This window comes from Rhinichthys klamathensis, unplaced genomic scaffold, assembly GCF_029890125.1.
Source record: "Rhinichthys klamathensis goyatoka isolate OS25496 unplaced genomic scaffold, OSU_Roscu_1.1 h1tg000856l_1, whole genome shotgun sequence".
In the NCBI taxonomy this organism is placed as follows: Eukaryota; Metazoa; Chordata; class Actinopteri; order Cypriniformes; family Leuciscidae; genus Rhinichthys; species Rhinichthys klamathensis.
This window is the reverse complement of record NW_026607226.1, coordinates 157,277-175,000: the sequence shown is the minus strand read 5'-3', so window position 1 is coordinate 175,000 and position 17,724 is coordinate 157,277. Positions and strand designations below refer to the sequence as shown.

The 17,724-nt window shown below is 42.1% G+C and overlaps 1 protein-coding gene and 3 non-coding genes across 4 annotated transcripts; all 4 read left to right on the top strand.

Moving 5' to 3' along the window:
- Window positions 1–5,874: 5,874 nt before the first annotated feature.
- trnah-gug (transfer RNA histidin (anticodon GUG)) lies at window positions 5,875–5,946 on the top strand. The gene has a single exon. It is a non-coding gene; the product is annotated as a tRNA-His (tRNA).
- Window positions 5,947–7,054: 1,108 nt separating this feature from the next.
- On the top strand, window positions 7,055–7,126 carry trnah-gug (transfer RNA histidin (anticodon GUG)). Its single transcript has one exon. It is a non-coding gene; the product is annotated as a tRNA-His (tRNA).
- A 7,804-nt stretch (window positions 7,127–14,930) lies between these two features.
- Window positions 14,931–16,188, top strand: LOC130078319 (uncharacterized). Its single transcript, XM_056243863.1, has 2 exons — window positions 14,931–15,036; window positions 15,172–16,188. The coding sequence occupies exons 1-2, from the start codon at window positions 14,959–14,961 to the stop codon at window positions 16,186–16,188; spliced, it is 1,095 nt and encodes a 364-aa protein (XP_056099838.1). The 5' UTR covers window positions 14,931–14,958.
- Window positions 16,189–17,385: 1,197 nt separating this feature from the next.
- Window positions 17,386–17,467, top strand: trnas-aga (transfer RNA serine (anticodon AGA)). The gene has a single exon. It is a non-coding gene; the product is annotated as a tRNA-Ser (tRNA).
- The last annotated feature ends 257 nt before the right edge of the window (window positions 17,468–17,724 follow it).

The following is a 17,724-nucleotide window of genomic DNA, read 5'->3' as shown; positions in this document are numbered from 1 at the left end:
ACCTCCTATCGCTCACAGCCAATCAATAATATTTGTGAGTTATTTTTGGAAAAGCCGCGTGAAGTCTTCATTTGAATTTAGCGACTTGGGAATTTAATCCACCGAGGTAAGATTCCTCTATTTAATTAACTAGCTTTAATTCATATGTTTTTTTTTTTTAAATAAACTTTTACATTGTTTTAGGTAAGACGTTGACGGTGACACCGAGGTAAGATTTCTCTATTTAATTAACGTTAACTATCTTTAATTAATAGTTTTTTCTTAAATAAACTGTTACATTGTGTTTGGTAAGACGTCAACGTTGTTGCTTTGTTTAGTCTGCTAACGTTAACTAACTTAGCTAAGAATGAATGAATGAATGAATGGAGTAACGTTAAGTTAGCTGAAACGTATTTTCGACAGAGAGAAACGACAGTTATAATTGGTATAACATTGGTATAACACCCACAATGATTTAATTTGAATGAATGAATGAATGAGTTTTGTGTTGTATTCAGGTGTTGCACCTGTTATAACAGGAGACCTTGTGTTTACCAACTGATAATAATCATAATATGATTGTACTAAATTACTTTTATATCTGCTACTACTATGTATTAATATAGTATACACTGAGGTACTTGTGTATTAATAAATTATACACTGAGGTAACGTTACTATGTATTTAATATATAATACACTGGTACTATGTATTAATAAATAATACACTGAGGTACTATAGTAGTGAGTTAAAACTACTCACGAATAGTTACAAATTTAAAGTGAATAGTTACAATTTTATTTACTCTAGTAATGGAAGATGGCATCCAAATACAAAAAGCACAGGGCTATGAGTGAAGAGGAGTGGATGTCACGCCTGCGAAGGTTTGCTGTTGTAGGGGTCTGGCCTTCTGAGGCAGGAAACAGGCCGGCACCCCGCCAGAAAAAGTGGCATGACCTGTATCAGTTGCACTTCCGACTCTTCTGCCATGTCCAGCACTGTCACAAGTGCCATGACAAGGAGGACACCATCGCCTGCCTGCAGTCCCAGGATGTTCATTCAGACTGTCTCTCCTCTGTCTCTTCCTCCCTCTCCTGTGTCCACAATAACATCTTCGATACCATCGGTAGCTGCTAGAGCTGTGAGAAACTCTTAAATTAAGTGGTTTTCTTCACAATGACACTTAACTTCAAATAATCATCTTTCATTATTTGCCTTTTTTATTTATAAAGGAAGTGTCCGCTGCTGCCGCCTCCTCCTCTGGTACCTCCTCTGCTCCTCTTGCCACTGCACCCTCTGGTCCATCACCTGCCACCACCAGTTCAGCCGTCATTCCAACTCCCACCTCTCTCCAGGCCACTGATGGACCTGCTGGACCTTCAGGGCCTGCATCTGTTGCACTTGAGCAACGACTGGTAATTATGCCTGTCACATTTTATTTTTATCATACCGTGTACTGATCATTTAGTAGACTTTTATTGTATTGCAATATTTATTATTATTGTTGTGTAATAATAATAATCATTATTATAATAATAATTAGAAAATGTATTTGTAAATCACTTTTAAAAAACGTTTTCAAATCACAAAAAATACACAATGCAATCATGAAATAGACAGAGATTTAAGACAATGAATAGAAATCTGAAGAATACATAAATGGATAAAAGCATAATGCTCTAATTAAAATCCATTTTTATAATAATGTGTTTTAAAAAGAGTATTCAATTTTCCAGATTGTGCATGCTTGTACCGGCTCTGCTGCTGCTAGTCCCTCCTCTTCACTGCCATCACCCGTCACCCCTGCAGCCCCACAACAACTGGCAAGTCTTTTGTAACATGTTGTATCAGTGGTGTTATTGTCTTGCTTATAATTGAATTATTTTGATATTTGTTTAATTATTTTTTATTTTATTTATTATTATTACATTTAACAGGTTTCAAATGAGGACACCACTGCACCCTCTGTCCCCACCAGCCTAGCCTCTGCTCCTCCTTACTTCCCCATCGTCCCAGCCTCTCTTCCCACTGCTACAACTACAAGTCCCTCTGGGACACCTGCCATGACTCCAGCAGCACCACAGCAAAAGCTGGTAGGTCTTTTGTGACATGTTAACAGTGTGAAAGATGTGCTATTTTTCTGCCTGTGATATTGTTGTTATTTTTATTTTTATATATTCATATATTTACCAGGCTGTGGATGAGCGCAGTATCCCAGGGATGGACAGAGTGGACAGCCTGGCAGAGTACTTGGTGGGACTGAGGAATGAAACTGGACAAACACTTAACTCCCAGCAGGCCAGTACCATCATAGCTCTGTGGCAGAACCTTCTACCGTATGACCAGCAGCGTGTAGCGTACCCTCCACGGTACAAGTCGCGCCTGACAACAGGACGCTTCAGGTGCTCTAAAAAGAAACCTGAATTTACGCCAGGTGTGGAGAGCATGGCACGTTGCGTCCTAGGATCGACAGGATCCCCTGCCCAGTGGCCAGACTGTTGTCGTCTGGTAGAGTGCATTTTTGTAAAACTCTGTGACATCTTTAAATGTCCAAAAAAAACAGGGTACATATGCACTGACTAGATGGACTCTAATTCTCAGAGACTATAGCAAGATCAGACAGCAAGTCCTGGGTAATGGTGCAGTCATGCAGAGCTCTACTCTGCAGTTGTTTGATGTTAATCAAACAACTCTAATTCAATGGCACAACAAGCGACTGAAGAGGCAGGAATGTAGTATTCTGCTGCAAGGGGTCAACTTGCCTGCCTCCATTCCTGTTGCTCCCGTACCTCTCCCACCAGTACAGGTACGCCCCACTGCTGCACCACCACAGCCTGCCCCTCAACATCAGTACCACTTGCCTCAAAGTACAGCAGGACAACTCTATTCAGTTCAATTTTAATCCCACATAACACACTGTATATTACAGTTTTTTGTGTGAGCCTTGTAAGGAGTGTTGATTTTGTTTTTTGTATATTTTTTACCAGTTGATCAGAATCTTCTACCTTTATTGCTTGCTTTATTTATTTATTTAATATTTGTATTTTATATTTAATTATTCAATTCATTTGTATATGTGCCATGCTTACTGTGTGTGTGAGAGAGAAAGAGATAATTAAGATGTATATTTTGTAATACATTTTTTATATATTTAAACAGCAAGGCCTTTATTTATTGCCAACATTCACTCAGAGAAGACAATTACATTGTTGCAGTACTTTCAATTCCAATTTCTTTCATGTTTAAATTTGATTGTATTAATGAATTGGGTATTTTTTCTAAAGCAAATATGTAAAATACATACATACAAACAACACATATGAATATAGTTATAACTTTTTATACATTTAAGTCGAAACATATGGTAATATTTCAGTTAGGGTTTTTGGTTAGAGATATTTCTATCTTTGTGTGTTTACTGCAATTATAATTTATCATCAGACATTTTTATCGTGTATATATATATATATATATCTTTTTAATTTTTTTTATTATAAAAGTGTCTCTTTCATTAATCATTTTGTGAGCCTGAGTCAAAACATTATTATAATAATTACTATTATTATTATTATTATAGGCCTATATATTATTATTATTATAGACCTATATATCTAATGTTTATAGTACATTTCAAGGAACTCCATATTCATATGGGTAATAAATAAATATAAACATGTATCCATACAATGAGAAAAACAGTAATAAAATAAACATATGAACACATTTGAAATTCCAGTGAAATATCACTATAATATAGAAAAGAGTAATTTAAAAAAAGATAATAAAGATTTCTTATATTCAATGGTGAACTAATAAAATAAATAATACATTTCAAGAAACCACATATTCATATAATAAATACATTTTAACAATTATCCATTCATGTAAAAAAATACGTTTTTATAAAATAAGTGTTAAGGCATAAAAGCACATTACATTTATACATATGTGTTCATTCATTAAGAAAAGATATTGGGTGATTTCAACCTTGTCCGAGGTGGGACTCGAACCGACGTCGTACACGTCAGTGATTTGCCCATGAAATATATAAAAAGGCAATTTTCTATCAAATATGAATACCAATCTACCAAAAAATCACACAGAAGTGTGAAAGGTGGGTTTATCTTTTCCCTTTCCTTTCCTTTTCCTTTTTTTTTCCTTCTCTTTTCTCTCTTTTTCCTTCTTCCTCTTCTTCCCCTTCTTCCCCTTCTTTTTCCTTCTCCCCTTCCTCAAACAAACTATTGTTCCCCAGCTTTAGCGGAGTCGGTAGAGCATCAGACTTTTAATCTGAGGGTCCAGGGTTCAAGTCCCTGTTCGGGCGATCGAGCCTTTTTTTTTGAGGAGCGCTACGTTTTGCTGTTGAGTTCGTGCACTGCACCTGCACTGGCCTCGGGCAGCAACGCTGCAAGGCACCAAGCGAAATGACAAGCCCCCTTCAGCCAGCTTGTAGTTGTGGCCGAGTGGTTAAGGCAATGGACTAGAAATCCATTGGGGTCTCCCCGCGCAGGTTTGAATCCTGCCGACTACGTTTGACAGCATGCGCCTGCTTTAGGTTGAAACCTTGCTAAAACTTTAGGAAAAGAAAAAAGTCACTGTGACAATATTACCCTTGAAAAGAGTTATGTTGGCAAGGAATAGTTTTGTCTGCAAGCTAAAGATGACAAGGTCCCTTTTGTACTCAGCCACACGTCGGGGAGACCGGTAGCTCGCCGTGATCGTATAGTGGTTAGTACTCTGCGTTGTGGCCGCAGCAACCCCGGTTTGAATCCGGGTCACGGCAAGTTTTTCTGGGTGCCTTTGAAATTGAGCTCCACGTTACCACCTCTCCTCACCCCGTCCGTCAGACCACTTTTTTTGTTGTTGCACGGTGCGTCCTTGACGTGCTCTGGATGTTTGAGTGAATTGCCACTGGGACCTTCTTTGAGAGCACGAGCTCTCAGGTTTGAACCCTCAGAGAAAAGACTGAAAACCAAACGCTCCCATTTAGTTTGGAAGAATCTTGCTTCAGAGAGAATATGGTGCTGGTATACTTTCTAATCGCTAGGTGTCAGTACACTCGCTGACTGTTACCTAGAGTGCAGTGGACTTGCTATTTGCTCCAAACAACTGCGCTTTTGAAGCAAGTTTACAATAACGAAAAGAGCGTGGCAAGTCCACAGCATTAAAGCATGTAAAGATGCTTTCCAGACAAGAAGCAGTGAGATGTTGTTCTTTTTCCTAGCATTATCGTCGGTTGATTATTATTATCCGTCTAATAGGCTGCATTCCCACTAATGCGTAAGTATATTTTGACATAGCAGACGTTTGGACATCCGTTCTTAGTCGTCGAAGAATTGAATGCGATGCATGGGAGAATCTTTTTTTTTTCTTTCAGCCGATACGATTCATTTTGATGTGGGTTCCCACGCAAAACGCACGCATCTCGGACAAGAGCCCGGATAGCTCAGTTGGTAGAGTATCAGACTTTTAATCTGAGGGTCCAGGGTTCAAGTCCCTGTTCGGGTGATCGAGCCATTTTTTTTTTGAGGAGCGCTACGTTTTGCAGTGGAGTTCGTGCACTGCACCTGCACTGGCCGCGGGCAGCAACGCTGCAAGGCCCAAGCGAAATGACAAGCCCCCTTCAGCCAGCTTGTAGTCGTGGCCGAGTGGTTAAGGCGATGGACTAGAAATCCATTGGGGTCTCCCCGCGCAGGTTTGAATCCTGCCGACTTCGTTTGACAGCATGCCCCTGCTTTAGGTTGAAACCTTGCTAAAACTTTAGGAAAAGAAAAAAAGTCACTGTGACAATATTACCCTTGAAAAGAGTTATGTTGGCAAGGAATAGTTTTGTCTGCAAGCTAAAGATGACAAGGGCCCTTTTGTACTCAGCCACACGTCGGGGAGACCGGTAGCTCGCCGTGATCGTATAGTGGTGAGTACTCTGCGTTGTGGCCGCAGCAACCCCGGTTCGAATCCGGGTCACGGCAAGTTTTTCTGGGTGCCTTTGAAATTGAGCTCCACGTTACCTCCTCACCCCGTCCGTCAGACCACTTTTTTTGTTGTTGCACGGTGCGTCCTTGACGTGCTCTGGATGTTTGAGTGAATTGCCACTGGGACCTTCTTTGAGAGCAAGAGCTCTCAGGTTTGAACCCTCAGAGAAAAGACTGAAAACCAAACGCTCCCATTTAGTTTGGAAGAATCTTGCTTCAGAGAGAATATGGTGCTGGTATACTTTCTAATCGCTAGGTGTCAGTACACTCGCTGGCTGTTACCTAGAGTGCAGTGGACTTGCTATTTGCTCCAAACAACTGCGCCTTTGAAGCAAGTTTACAATAACAAAAAGAGCGCGGCAAGTCCACAGCATTAAAGCATGTAAAGATGCTTTCCAGACAAGAAGCAGTGAGATGTTGTTCTTTTTCCTAGCATTATCGTCGGTTGATTATTATTATCCGTCTAATAGGCTGCATTCCCACTAATGCGCATTATATTTTGACATAGCAGACGTTTGGACGGCCGTTCTTAATCTTCGAAGAATTGAATGCGATGCATGGGAGAATCTTTTTTTTTTTCTTTCAGCCGATACGATTCATTTTGATGTGGGTTCCCACGCAACACGCACGCATCTCGGGCAAGAGCCCGGATAGCTCAGTCGGTAGAGCATAAGACTTTTAATCTGAGGGTCCAGGGTTCAAGTCCCTGTTTGGGCGATCAAGCCTTTTTTTTTTGAGGAGCGCTACGTTTTGCTGTTGAGTTCGTGCACTGCACCTGCACTGGCCTCGGGCAGCAACGCTGCAAGGCACCAAGCGAAATGACAAGCCCCCTTCAGCCAGCTTGTAGTCGTGGCCGAGTGGTTAAGGCGATGAACTAGAAATCCATTGGGGTCTCCCCGCGCAGGTTTGAATCCTGCCGACTACGTTTGACAGCATGCGCCTGCTTTAGGTTGAAACCTTGCTAAAACTTTAGGAAAAGAAAAAAGTCACTGTGACAATATTACCCTTGAAAAGAGTTATGTTGGCAAGGAATAGTTTTGTCTGCAAGCTAAAGATGACAAGGGCCCTTTTGTACTCAGCCACACGTCGGGGAGACCGGTAGCTCGCCGTGATCGTATAGTGGTTAGTACTCTGCGTTGTGGCCGCAGCAACCCCGGTTCGAATCCGGGTCACGGCAAGTTTTTCTGGGTGCCTTTGAAATTGAGCTCCACGTTACCACCTCTCCTCACCCCGTCCGTCAGACCACTTTTTTTGTTGTTGCACGGTGCGTCCTTGACGTGCTCTGGATGTTTGAGTGAATTGCCACTGGGACCTTCTTTGAGAGCACGAGCTCTCAGGTTTGAACCCTCAGAGAAAAGACTGAAAACCAAACGCTCCCATTTAGTTTGGAAGAATCTTGCTTCAGAGAGAATATGGTGCTGGTATACTTTCTAATCGCTAGGTGTCAGTACACTCGCTGGCTGTTACCTAGAGTGCAGTGGACTTGCTATTTGCTCCAAACAACTGCACCTTTGAAGCAAGTTTACAATAACGAAAAGAGCGCGGCAAGTCCACAGCATTAAAGCATGTAAAGATGCTTTCCAGACAAGAAGCAGTGAGATGTTGTTCTTTTTCCTAGCATTATCGTCGGTTGATTATTATTATCCGTCTAATAGGCTGTATTCCCACTAATGCGCAAGTATATTTTGACATAGCAGACGTTTGGACGGCCGTTCTTAATCGTCGAAGAATTGAATGCGATGCATGGGAGAATCTTTTTTTTTTCTTTCAGCCGATACGATTCATTTTGATGTGGGTTCCCACGCAACACGCACGCATCTCGGGCAAGAGCCCGGATGACGGTACCTGACAGCCGTGCGTCTGTTTCACACAGCCAATCAAGAGCGAGCAACTCCATTTTGTTGAGCGAATGGCGTTCTCGGACTTCATCTTTGTCAGAGTTCCTCGGCCAATCACGCATCGTATCTTCATCTTTGCTTGGCGAATGGCGTTATCGGGATTCATCTTTCTCGACCTATCACGCTTCGGATCTCCATCTTTGCTGAGCGAATGGCGTTCTCTGGCTTCATCTTTGAGAGGATTCTTTGGCCAATCATGCGTCGGATCTTCATCTTTCAGGCGCCGTGGAGAGACGTCTTCTTTTTATATTCTCAGGTGTACCCGCGCCGAAGTACTGCAGCCGTTCATACATCGAATGTCAACAAGTAAGATAAACTACATTAACAACAATATACTAATACAATATACTAATACATATTTCATTTTTTATTCTCGTATTTTATTTTATGTGATCCATTAAGGTGTTTATTGTTATGATCTATCGCGATCTTGATCTGCTGGCAACCTGCAGCATTTCTTACGTTAATGTTTTGATGAACTATGTTACATTAACATCAGCTACATATTTCATATAACTTTTTCTCGTATGTTATGCTGCATTAAGGGACTTTTTTAATGTTATGATCTATAGGTTCAGCACTTTTCATATTACACAATTTTTTGATAAACTACATTCTACTACATTAACAACAACATATTTTAATTTGCATTTTAAAATGTAATTTATGATGCATAAAGTTCTTTAGTGTCATTATCAATCTTGATGTAGTATATTGCAGCACTTCTCATGTTATTGTCTCCAATGATGAACTACATAAACAACAATAATACATTCGGGGATTTTTAGCTTTCAGTGTCCTTTAAGGTGTGTTTAAAAATGTCATTATCAATCATGATTCTGGTGTGTTATTGTTTAGTGTTTAATTATAGTAGTACTGTATCAAATACAGTAATAAGTAGTCAAGTGTTAGTAATACGTAAATGTAATTTATGTTTTAGCTAAAAAGACTAAACATGTTTCAAATGTTACAGAGATGTCTAAAAAGTCACACAAGGCCATGGGGGACGATGAGTGGATGTCCCGTCTGCGGCGGTTTGCCAGCACAGGGGTTTGGCCCTCGGAAGCTGGCAACAGACCTGCCCCTCGCCAGAAGAAATGGTTTGACCTCTTTCAGAGGGTATGTACTGACAAAAGTTAATGAAAGAAACATGCTAAAACTGATTTAACATAACTTAGAGGTCTTTATTTGTACAGATAGATAAATGTCCAATGCAGGTCCCTCGCCAGGCAACACTTTTTGGTGGACCACAGAAATGTCTTTGTGGATTCCATCAGGCTAAGGTATGCATTTCAGACTTTCAGGTTATCATCTCTTACATCTTACTTCACTGTAGGACCACACGATCATATTTGTGACTCAAATGCCTTCAAAGTTCACTTCTGTGAGATGCAGCAATAGTCTTTGAAATGTAGCTTTTTATTTATAAAGTTTGATAAAGTGATACTGCTGTTTACACCTTTTACCGTGGATAACAATGTTGGCTATATCTAGTCCCATAGCTCCTCCAGCAATTAAATAGGAAGAGATACTTTTTTTTAAATCAGAGATAACTTTTGAAAGGCTTTGGTTTTTGCTCATTTATTCAAAAAAATATTTTGTATAAAGCTGTTAAATCTTACCTCAAACAAAGTTGATGTGTCAGCAGTCCATTAACATTACCTATATCAATAATATTTATGTTATGTTATTTATATATATATATATATTTTTTTTTTGCAGCTTAGAATTAGACAGTCAATTACAATTTCAGCTCTAATTTGCAGTTAGGCTAGATTAATTAGTGTATAATTGTAAATAAATAAAATATATATAATCTGAAAATTATTAATTTGTGCCCACTGTGTCTATTTCTCCAAATATCAAAATAGACTTATCCACAGATTACGAAGCACAGGTTTTATTCAGGTTTTATACACAGCTTCTCCTTGCTGCTCTCAGACTCTTGCTGGTGTACAGAGATGGATTGTCCTGATTAAATGTATAAATGTCTGTGAATGTTAGATTTTGGCATGCCTTTGCTTAATTAGATCTGTAAAATGTACCATGAATGATAAATGAATAAAACCTGTTTTCCTCATTCTTAATTGTTCTTTTACCAGGCCACAAGTGCTCCGCCTGCATCCACTCCTACCGCTGTCCCAACCTCTACCTCTACCTCAGCCCCGACCTTTACACGGCCTACACTTAACTTATCAATGGTAACACATTATTTTAATATGTGAGTAGATTACCTCCTCCACAAGCAATGATCTCCGGATTTTCCCAATGCCTTTTACTGGTAGGCTGGAAGATTATTTGTGTATTCTTCAATAGGGAATTCATATCTTCAAATTTCCAATGCATGTATGATATTACTTGAATGTCAATCTGTTCAATAATCTCCCTCTTTTAGTTTACAAAGCCACGATTTGGAGGATCCATTAGTTCAGCAGCCAAACCCAACCTAAATGTTCAAAGGCGGATTCAGGTAATTTAAAAAGACCTTAATATGTTTCATCACCATCATTATTATGTTTGTTGATAATGTACAATATGTATCTTTACAGCCTGGTAGTCCAAGTCCGCCTCCTTCAACGATTCAACCGGCAGCCAGTGCTTCTCCTGTTGCCAGACCTCCTTTTGCAGCCAGACCTCCTTTTGCAGCCAGACCTCCTTTTGCAGCCAGACCTCCTTCAACCAGTCCGTCTCCTGCAGCCAGACCTCCTTTTGCAGCCAGACCTCCTTTTGCAGCCAGACCTCCTTCTGCAGTCAGACCTCCTTCAACCAGTCCGTCTCCTGCAGCCAGACCTCCTTCTGCAGTCAGACCTCCTTCAACCAGTCCGTCTCCTGCAGCCAGACCTCCTTCAACCAGTCCGTCTCCTGCAGCCAGACCTCCTTATGCAGCCAGACCTCCTTCTGCAGCCAGACCTCCTTCAACCAGTCCGTCTCCTGAAGCCAGATCTCCTTCAACCAGTCCGTCCCCTGAAGCTAGACCTCCTTCTGCAGCTAGTCCGACTCTTACATCCTTGGTGAGTGCCCATCATTTTTTGTGGCATCTCTTATTTCCTGTGTGTGAAGTACATGTACATGTGGCTTATTCTAAAAATTGGGGGGTACATTACAAAAATTGCTGTTGGTTTCAGTTTATATATTTGTCTTAACATATCTGCAAGTTACCAAGCATAATCATTAAACACCATCTTGATATTACAAGGAATTTTTCCCTGGTGAATTTGTCAACCGTTACATACAAATTGAATGTTAAACTTCAAGTAAAACATGTATCCGAGTTTTAATTTTTTCCATTCAGCCGTGTATACAGTGATTTAAAAAAAAAAAATTGGAGAACCAGTTTTTTTGCAGATATCCATGTGATATTCACAGCACAGTCACTAAGGACAGGAACTTATTTTTTTTATAATAAATATACCTTAAAGATAATTTTGTTAGAAAAAAATATAGGCTAATTATCATAAATGGACATGAAATGTCTTCTAATGCCCCCTTGTAGAATTACTTGAGAGAAACAATGTTTTAATATTAAATCTCTAATCTTTCATTGCTTTTGAATTAGGAGGAGCATGTTGCCCCGTCTATGCCCGGACCTGCTCCTGCATCCGAGCCAGATCAATTTTGGCTGCCCACTAAAATGAGGCAGACAATCCCCTCACAGGATCAGAGGTGGATTGCTTCTGCGATCTTTCACTCTGGCAGACTTCGGACAGACTTGAAGCTCTGGTATGAGCCACCCGTCCCTTCCCTCATCTACCACCAGGCTCCATCTCCAGATCGCTTTTTTAATCACAGGCTTCTGGTATGGATGCCCTACCACTTGTGGAAGTTCAGACTGTTCTGTCCTGCATGTGGGAAGCAACTGACTGGCTATGGCCTCCACAAGAGAGCACGGAAGGTCCTGGACATCGACAGGTACTACCTTATGGTAACAGAGACTCTCAGGTGTACTGTGTGTTGCCTGAATTACCTGTCTACTAGTCAGACTGTCCTGGACCAGCTCGACGTGCCCCATAGAAGACTGTTCCGTCTGATTTTGACACAGAAGTGAGTTACAATCTACACGCCTTGTACAGAATTTTGTAATGTGTTTATAATAAAGACATTCATATTTCAAAATTAATCATTTATTTTCTGAAGCAGAAATGTGTAATATAAAGTAAATGCAAAATATAAGTCTTTTTTATTTTGCATAAAATAAACTACATAAGCAAATCTTCTCTTTTACACAAAGGTATGCTTGTGACATTCGTGTCATACGCATGCTGAGGGAACGGACGCTGGGCAACAGTCCCACAAGACTTGTCAAACAGCTGAGGGAGAACCATGGGGAGGAGTGGCTTGACCGCTTGGCGCACTATATGGAGGAGTGTGCTGGATTTATCAACCGCCCCAGCCTCTTACCTGTCATGTGCCAAAAGCCTCCAGAGCCCATTGATGTCCCTACTAGCAAGTGGCTGCTGTCAGTTTATGGGAGGGACATTATCAGTCGCATAGACCACATCAAGGCAAGCATAACCTCCACGTTTGGGACCATTTTGAAAATGGACTCAACAAAACAGGTAATTGTTTGACATTATTACTGTGTGTTTTATTACTGTATTACATGTTTTAACTGTTGTGAAGTTTGAAAATGATTTGTGTTATGCTTTATTAATATTTTTAATTTGGTTGATTTTAGATCACAAAGAAGTTGGCAGGCACAGCCAGGGGAACAGCACAGTGGGTGACTTCTGTTGGCAATGAGACAGGACAAATTCTTATTAGTGTCTTGACTGCTCAGGAAGGTCCAGCACTGGACACCATGGTCTCCGGACTGATAAACAGGTACAGCCAGGCGGCCGTGGCTCCACCACTGCTGCTGTACGTGGACTGTGGCTGCTGCATAGAGAAGGGGCAGAGCAAGCTACAGGCCAGATTTGGAGGATGGCCTGACCTCAATATCAGGCTGGACATCTGGCACTTCATGCGTCGACTGGCAGTGGGGTGCACCACTGATGCTCATCCTCTCTACCCAGTCTTCATGTCACGTCTCTCTGCGTGCATTTTTGAATGGGACCCAGATGATGTGGCTTTGTTGCGGCGGGCAAAGAGAGAGCAACTGCAGGAGGAAGGTGTGCCTGTCATCACAGATACCCTTGTGGACCGACGCATCACCAAAAAAGAGCTGGCGCTCTATTGCCGTCGGAGGACTCGTGGGGTGGAGTCCACAACCCGCTACCTTGACAGGCTTCTGCAGGAACTGAAGGGGGATAAGGGGAGAGATATGATGGGGGTTCCTTTGCTGGACACAGTGAGGATAGAGCACATCTGGCGTTTTCAGATGAGGCATGTTAAGTGCATCCAGGATCCACCAGGTGTGTTTCTCTACACTGTGACGGGCACCACCACCACCAAGGGAGAATTAGTTCTCACGAAGTACAGATGTGCTAGGGGCTCAACCTCCCTTGAGTCTTTCCACTGCCACTTAAACAGGTTCATTCCAGGTTTGTGGCAGGTTGTGTTTGCAGTAAAGTACATTTTCAACACAATAGAACATGTAATATCACTTTATATTTTCTGAAGGAACTCATTATCCCAGTTTCATAATTTTCATTGTTCACTTCTTTACAGGAACCAGTGCTAACACACTGAATTTTCAGTTGTATCTCCTGGAAGGCCTGAACAGGTGGAACCAAGACCGGGCAGTAGCATCAATTTCCACAAAATCCTCCCCTCTTCTCACCTACGCAGGGCAGGTGGTGCAAAGCATCAACACCAACAGTCTAAATGTTTTTGGAGAGAAGCTTGTGCCCACCTTCCAACCTCCTGCACAGTACACCGGTAAGACTCTCACAGTACATTTTACAGCACATGGTTCTTTGCTAATGATAGGGCTATATGTTTAACACACTGCATTTTGTTTTTTAGGGGAGCTAATTGGAGTGGACTATTTACTTAGTCAGACAGGGCAGCCACTTCAGTCAATGGATGCTGACAATGAGCAGACAGACCAGCTGCTGGAGGAAGTAAATGTAGATGAGCAGGATGAAGGGTTTGAGGAGGACATCAATGAGGACCCTACACTGAGTTTCCTCGAAGATGAAGCTAACTATAACCCACCTACAATTCAGCCTGTTCATCCCTCATCCCAGTCTGCTGCTGCCTCATCCCAGTCTGCTGCTCCTTCATCTCAGACTGCTGCTGCCTCATCCCTGTCTGCTGCTCCTTCATCCCAGTCTGCTGCTGCCTCATCCCAGTCTGCCTTCTCCCAGTCTGCTGCTCCTTCATCCCTGTTTGCTGCTGCCTCATCCCAGTCTGCCTTCTCCCAGTCTGCTGCTCCCTCATCCCTGTTTGCTGCTGCCTCATCCCAGTCTGCCTTCTCCCAGTCTGCTGCTCCTTCATCCCAGTCTGCTGCTTCCTCATCACTGTCGGCTGCTGCCTCATCCCAGTCTGCCTTCTCCCAGTCTGCTGCTCCCTCATCCCTGTTTGATGCTGCCTCATCCCAGTCTGCCTTCTCCCAGTCTGCTGCTCCTTCATCCCAGTCTGCTGCTGCCTCATCACTGTCGGCTGCTGCCTCATCCCAGTCTGCCTTCTCCCAGTCTGCTGCTCCCTCATCCCTGTCGGCTGCTGCCTCATCCCAGTATGCCTTCTCCCAGTCTGCTGCTCCCTCATCCCTGTCGGCTGCTGCCTCATCCCAGTATGCCTTCTCCCAGTCTGCTGCTCCCTCATCCCTGTCGGCTGCTGCCTCATCCCAGTATGCCTTCTCCCAGTCTGCTGCTCCCTCATCCCTGTCGGCTGCTGCCTCATCCCAGTATGCCTTCTCCCAGTCTGCTGCTCCCTCATCCCTGTCGGCTGCTGCCTCATCCCAGTATGCCTTCTCCCAGCCAGCTGCTGCCGTCTTCTCCTCTCAGCCAACTACATCCATAGTCCAGTATGCACCAGGTTCCCCCACTCAGGTGCCTGAAGAGCTTTTGGTATGTAAATTTCACAATAGGAACTTGCCACGAGCAAATTAATTTGTTATTCAACAAACTGATTAATATTACCATTAAGATGTAATTTCACTAATCTCTTTATTTCTTTACCATTTAAAATGATACTGTTTTAGGCTGTGGATGACCAAAACATTCCAGGAATGGACCGGGTGGACAGACTGGCTGAGTATTTGGTAGAGCTGAGGACAAGCACAGGGTTAACACTGAGCAGGCAGCAGGTATGCAAACATTTTGAATGCATTTTGAACACAGAACACAATGTGACTGTAAAAACAGTGTTACTGAACTATCTGTGCGAAATTACCAGTTTCCTTTTAACTCATCTATGCCTCTATACTTCTGTCCTTCTACAGGTTGATGACATTGTGTGCTTGTGGCAGAGCCTGCTTCAATATGATAAGCAGCGAGTGAAGTTTGCTGCCAGACACCAGGACAGGCTGACAACAGGGAGGTTCAGGTCTCCAAAAAAGAAGGCTGTTTTCACCCCTGGAGTGGACAGCCTGAAACGGAGTGTTTTGGCATCTACAGCTTCACCTGCCCAATGGCCAGACTGCTGTCGTCTCGTGGAGGCCATTTTCATCAGGCTCTGTTGCATCCATCGAAGTCCGAGGAAGAAAGAGAAGGTGACGCTGAGTCGCTGGTCTCTCGTTTTACAAGATTACCGAAAGATCCGGCAGCTGATCCTGTCTAATGGTGCCATCATGCAGGACACTACTCTCCAGCTGGTGGAGGTGAATCAGACCACTCTGGTTCAGTGGCACAACGGCAGGGTTAAGAAGCAAGATCAGAATCTTCTGCTTCAGGGGATCGATCTGCCTGACCCTCTTGGTGTTGCTGCTGAGGCTCTCCCACCTGCCTGTGTCCGTGCTGTTGCTCCTCCCCAGGTCCAGGGAGAGCAACATATTTACAAACTGCCACAAACCACAGCTGGGCAAGCTAGATTAAAAAGGCGCATCACTAGCTATACAACTGAGGCAATCGTACCCAAGCTGACAACCCTGAGGCCAATAATTCCTCGGCCTGTTGGCAACCTTCAACCAGAACCTGTCCTTCCCAGCCCCAGCCCGACTGTCCCTCTTGCCTCCCACACTACCCCTACCTTCACACTGTTTGTTGTCCCCCAAAGCCCTCTTCCTATAGCCCCAGCCACTCCCAGTTTTGTCCTTCCACCTCCTGCCACGGTCAGTCAATCTCAACCCACCGTCCCTCGTCCATACCACAGAAAGGTTGAGGCAAATACCTGCAGGAAGTGTGGGCAGTTTAGGACTGCAGCGACCGGGCACAGCCAGTTTAGAGGGACTATCTACTGCCCTGTCACAGAGACTCTTACAAAAGAACAGTGGCTTGAAAAAGTAAAAAAAAAGAAATAGTTAATAGTTATTTATATATATATATATATATATATATATATATACTCACCACTATGTATATAGTTTTATAAAGTTTCTATCTTTGTGTGTTTATTACTATTATATTTGTTATTTATTATTAGGTTGGGGGTTCGACCCCACTCAGGGACTTTTATTTTAATTATTTGATATGTTTTTATATATATTTTTTAAATACTCGTAGTGTTTCTACTTTTGTGTTTACTACTGTTATTATGTATCTATTATTGTTATTATTATCATTTTTAGGTGGGTGGTTCTTTTTATCATTTTATATATATATACTCTTTATTAATATGTGCATAGTTTAATGTTATATTTTATTGTTAAAAAATAAAAACATTTTATTGTTCATAAAAGAGTTTCTCGTTGTTCAGTAATCATTCAGTGAGCCTGAGTCAAAACATTGTTTTTAATTATTATTATTATTATAGGCCTATATATCTCATATGTATAGCACATTTCAAGGAACTCCATATTCATATGGGTAAATAATAAATAAAAGCATGTATGATACAAACACTTTTTTAATAAAATAAGTGTTAAGGCATGAAAGCATATGCAATGTATAAATATAGATGTTCATACATTAAGAAAAGAATGCTTACATTTTATGCAGTTTCCATTGAAATATCAGTATCAAATCACAAAGAAATTAACCTTGGTGACAAATTATTTATTTTCCTTCACAATCAGCATTCTTTGTAGACTATTGGATGATTTAAACCTTGTCCCAGGTGGGACTCGAACCGGCGTCATTCACGTCAGTGATTTGCCCCGTAAAATACATCAAAAAGAGAACATTTTATTATATGAATACCAATCTACCAAAAATTACAAAGAAGTGTGAAAGGTGGGTTTACTTTTTCCCTTTCCTCTAATTTTTTCTTAAATTTTTCTCATTTTTCCTTCTCTTTTCCCTCTTTTTCCTTTTTCCCCTTCTTTTTCCTTCTCCCCTTCCTCAAATAGACTATTGTTCCCCAGCTTTAGCTCAGTCGGTAGAGCATCAGACTTTTAATCTGAGGGTCCAGGGTTCAAGTCCCTGTTCGGGCGATCGAGCCTTTTTTTTTTGAGGAGCGCTACGTTTTGCTGTTGAGTTCGTGCACTGCACCTGCACTGGCCTCGGGCAGCAACGCTGCAAGGCACCAAGCGAAATGACAAGCCCCCTTCAGCCAGCTTGTAGTCGTGGCTGAGTGGTTAAGGCGATGGACTAGAAATCCATTGGGGTCTCCCCGCGCAGGTTCGAATCCTGCCGACTACGTTTGACAGCATGCGCCTGCTTTAGGTTGAAACCTTGCTAAAACTTTAGGAAAAGAAAAAAGTCACTGTGACAATATTACCCTTGAAAAGAGTTATGTTGGCAAGGAATAGTTTTGTCTGCAAGCTAAAGATGACAAGGGCCCTTTTGTACTCAGCCACACGTCGGGGAGACCGGTAGCTCGCCGTGATCGTATAGTGGTTAGTACTCTGCGTTGTGTACTGCGTTGTGCTCCCAGTTCACCGGCCACTTACTTTCAT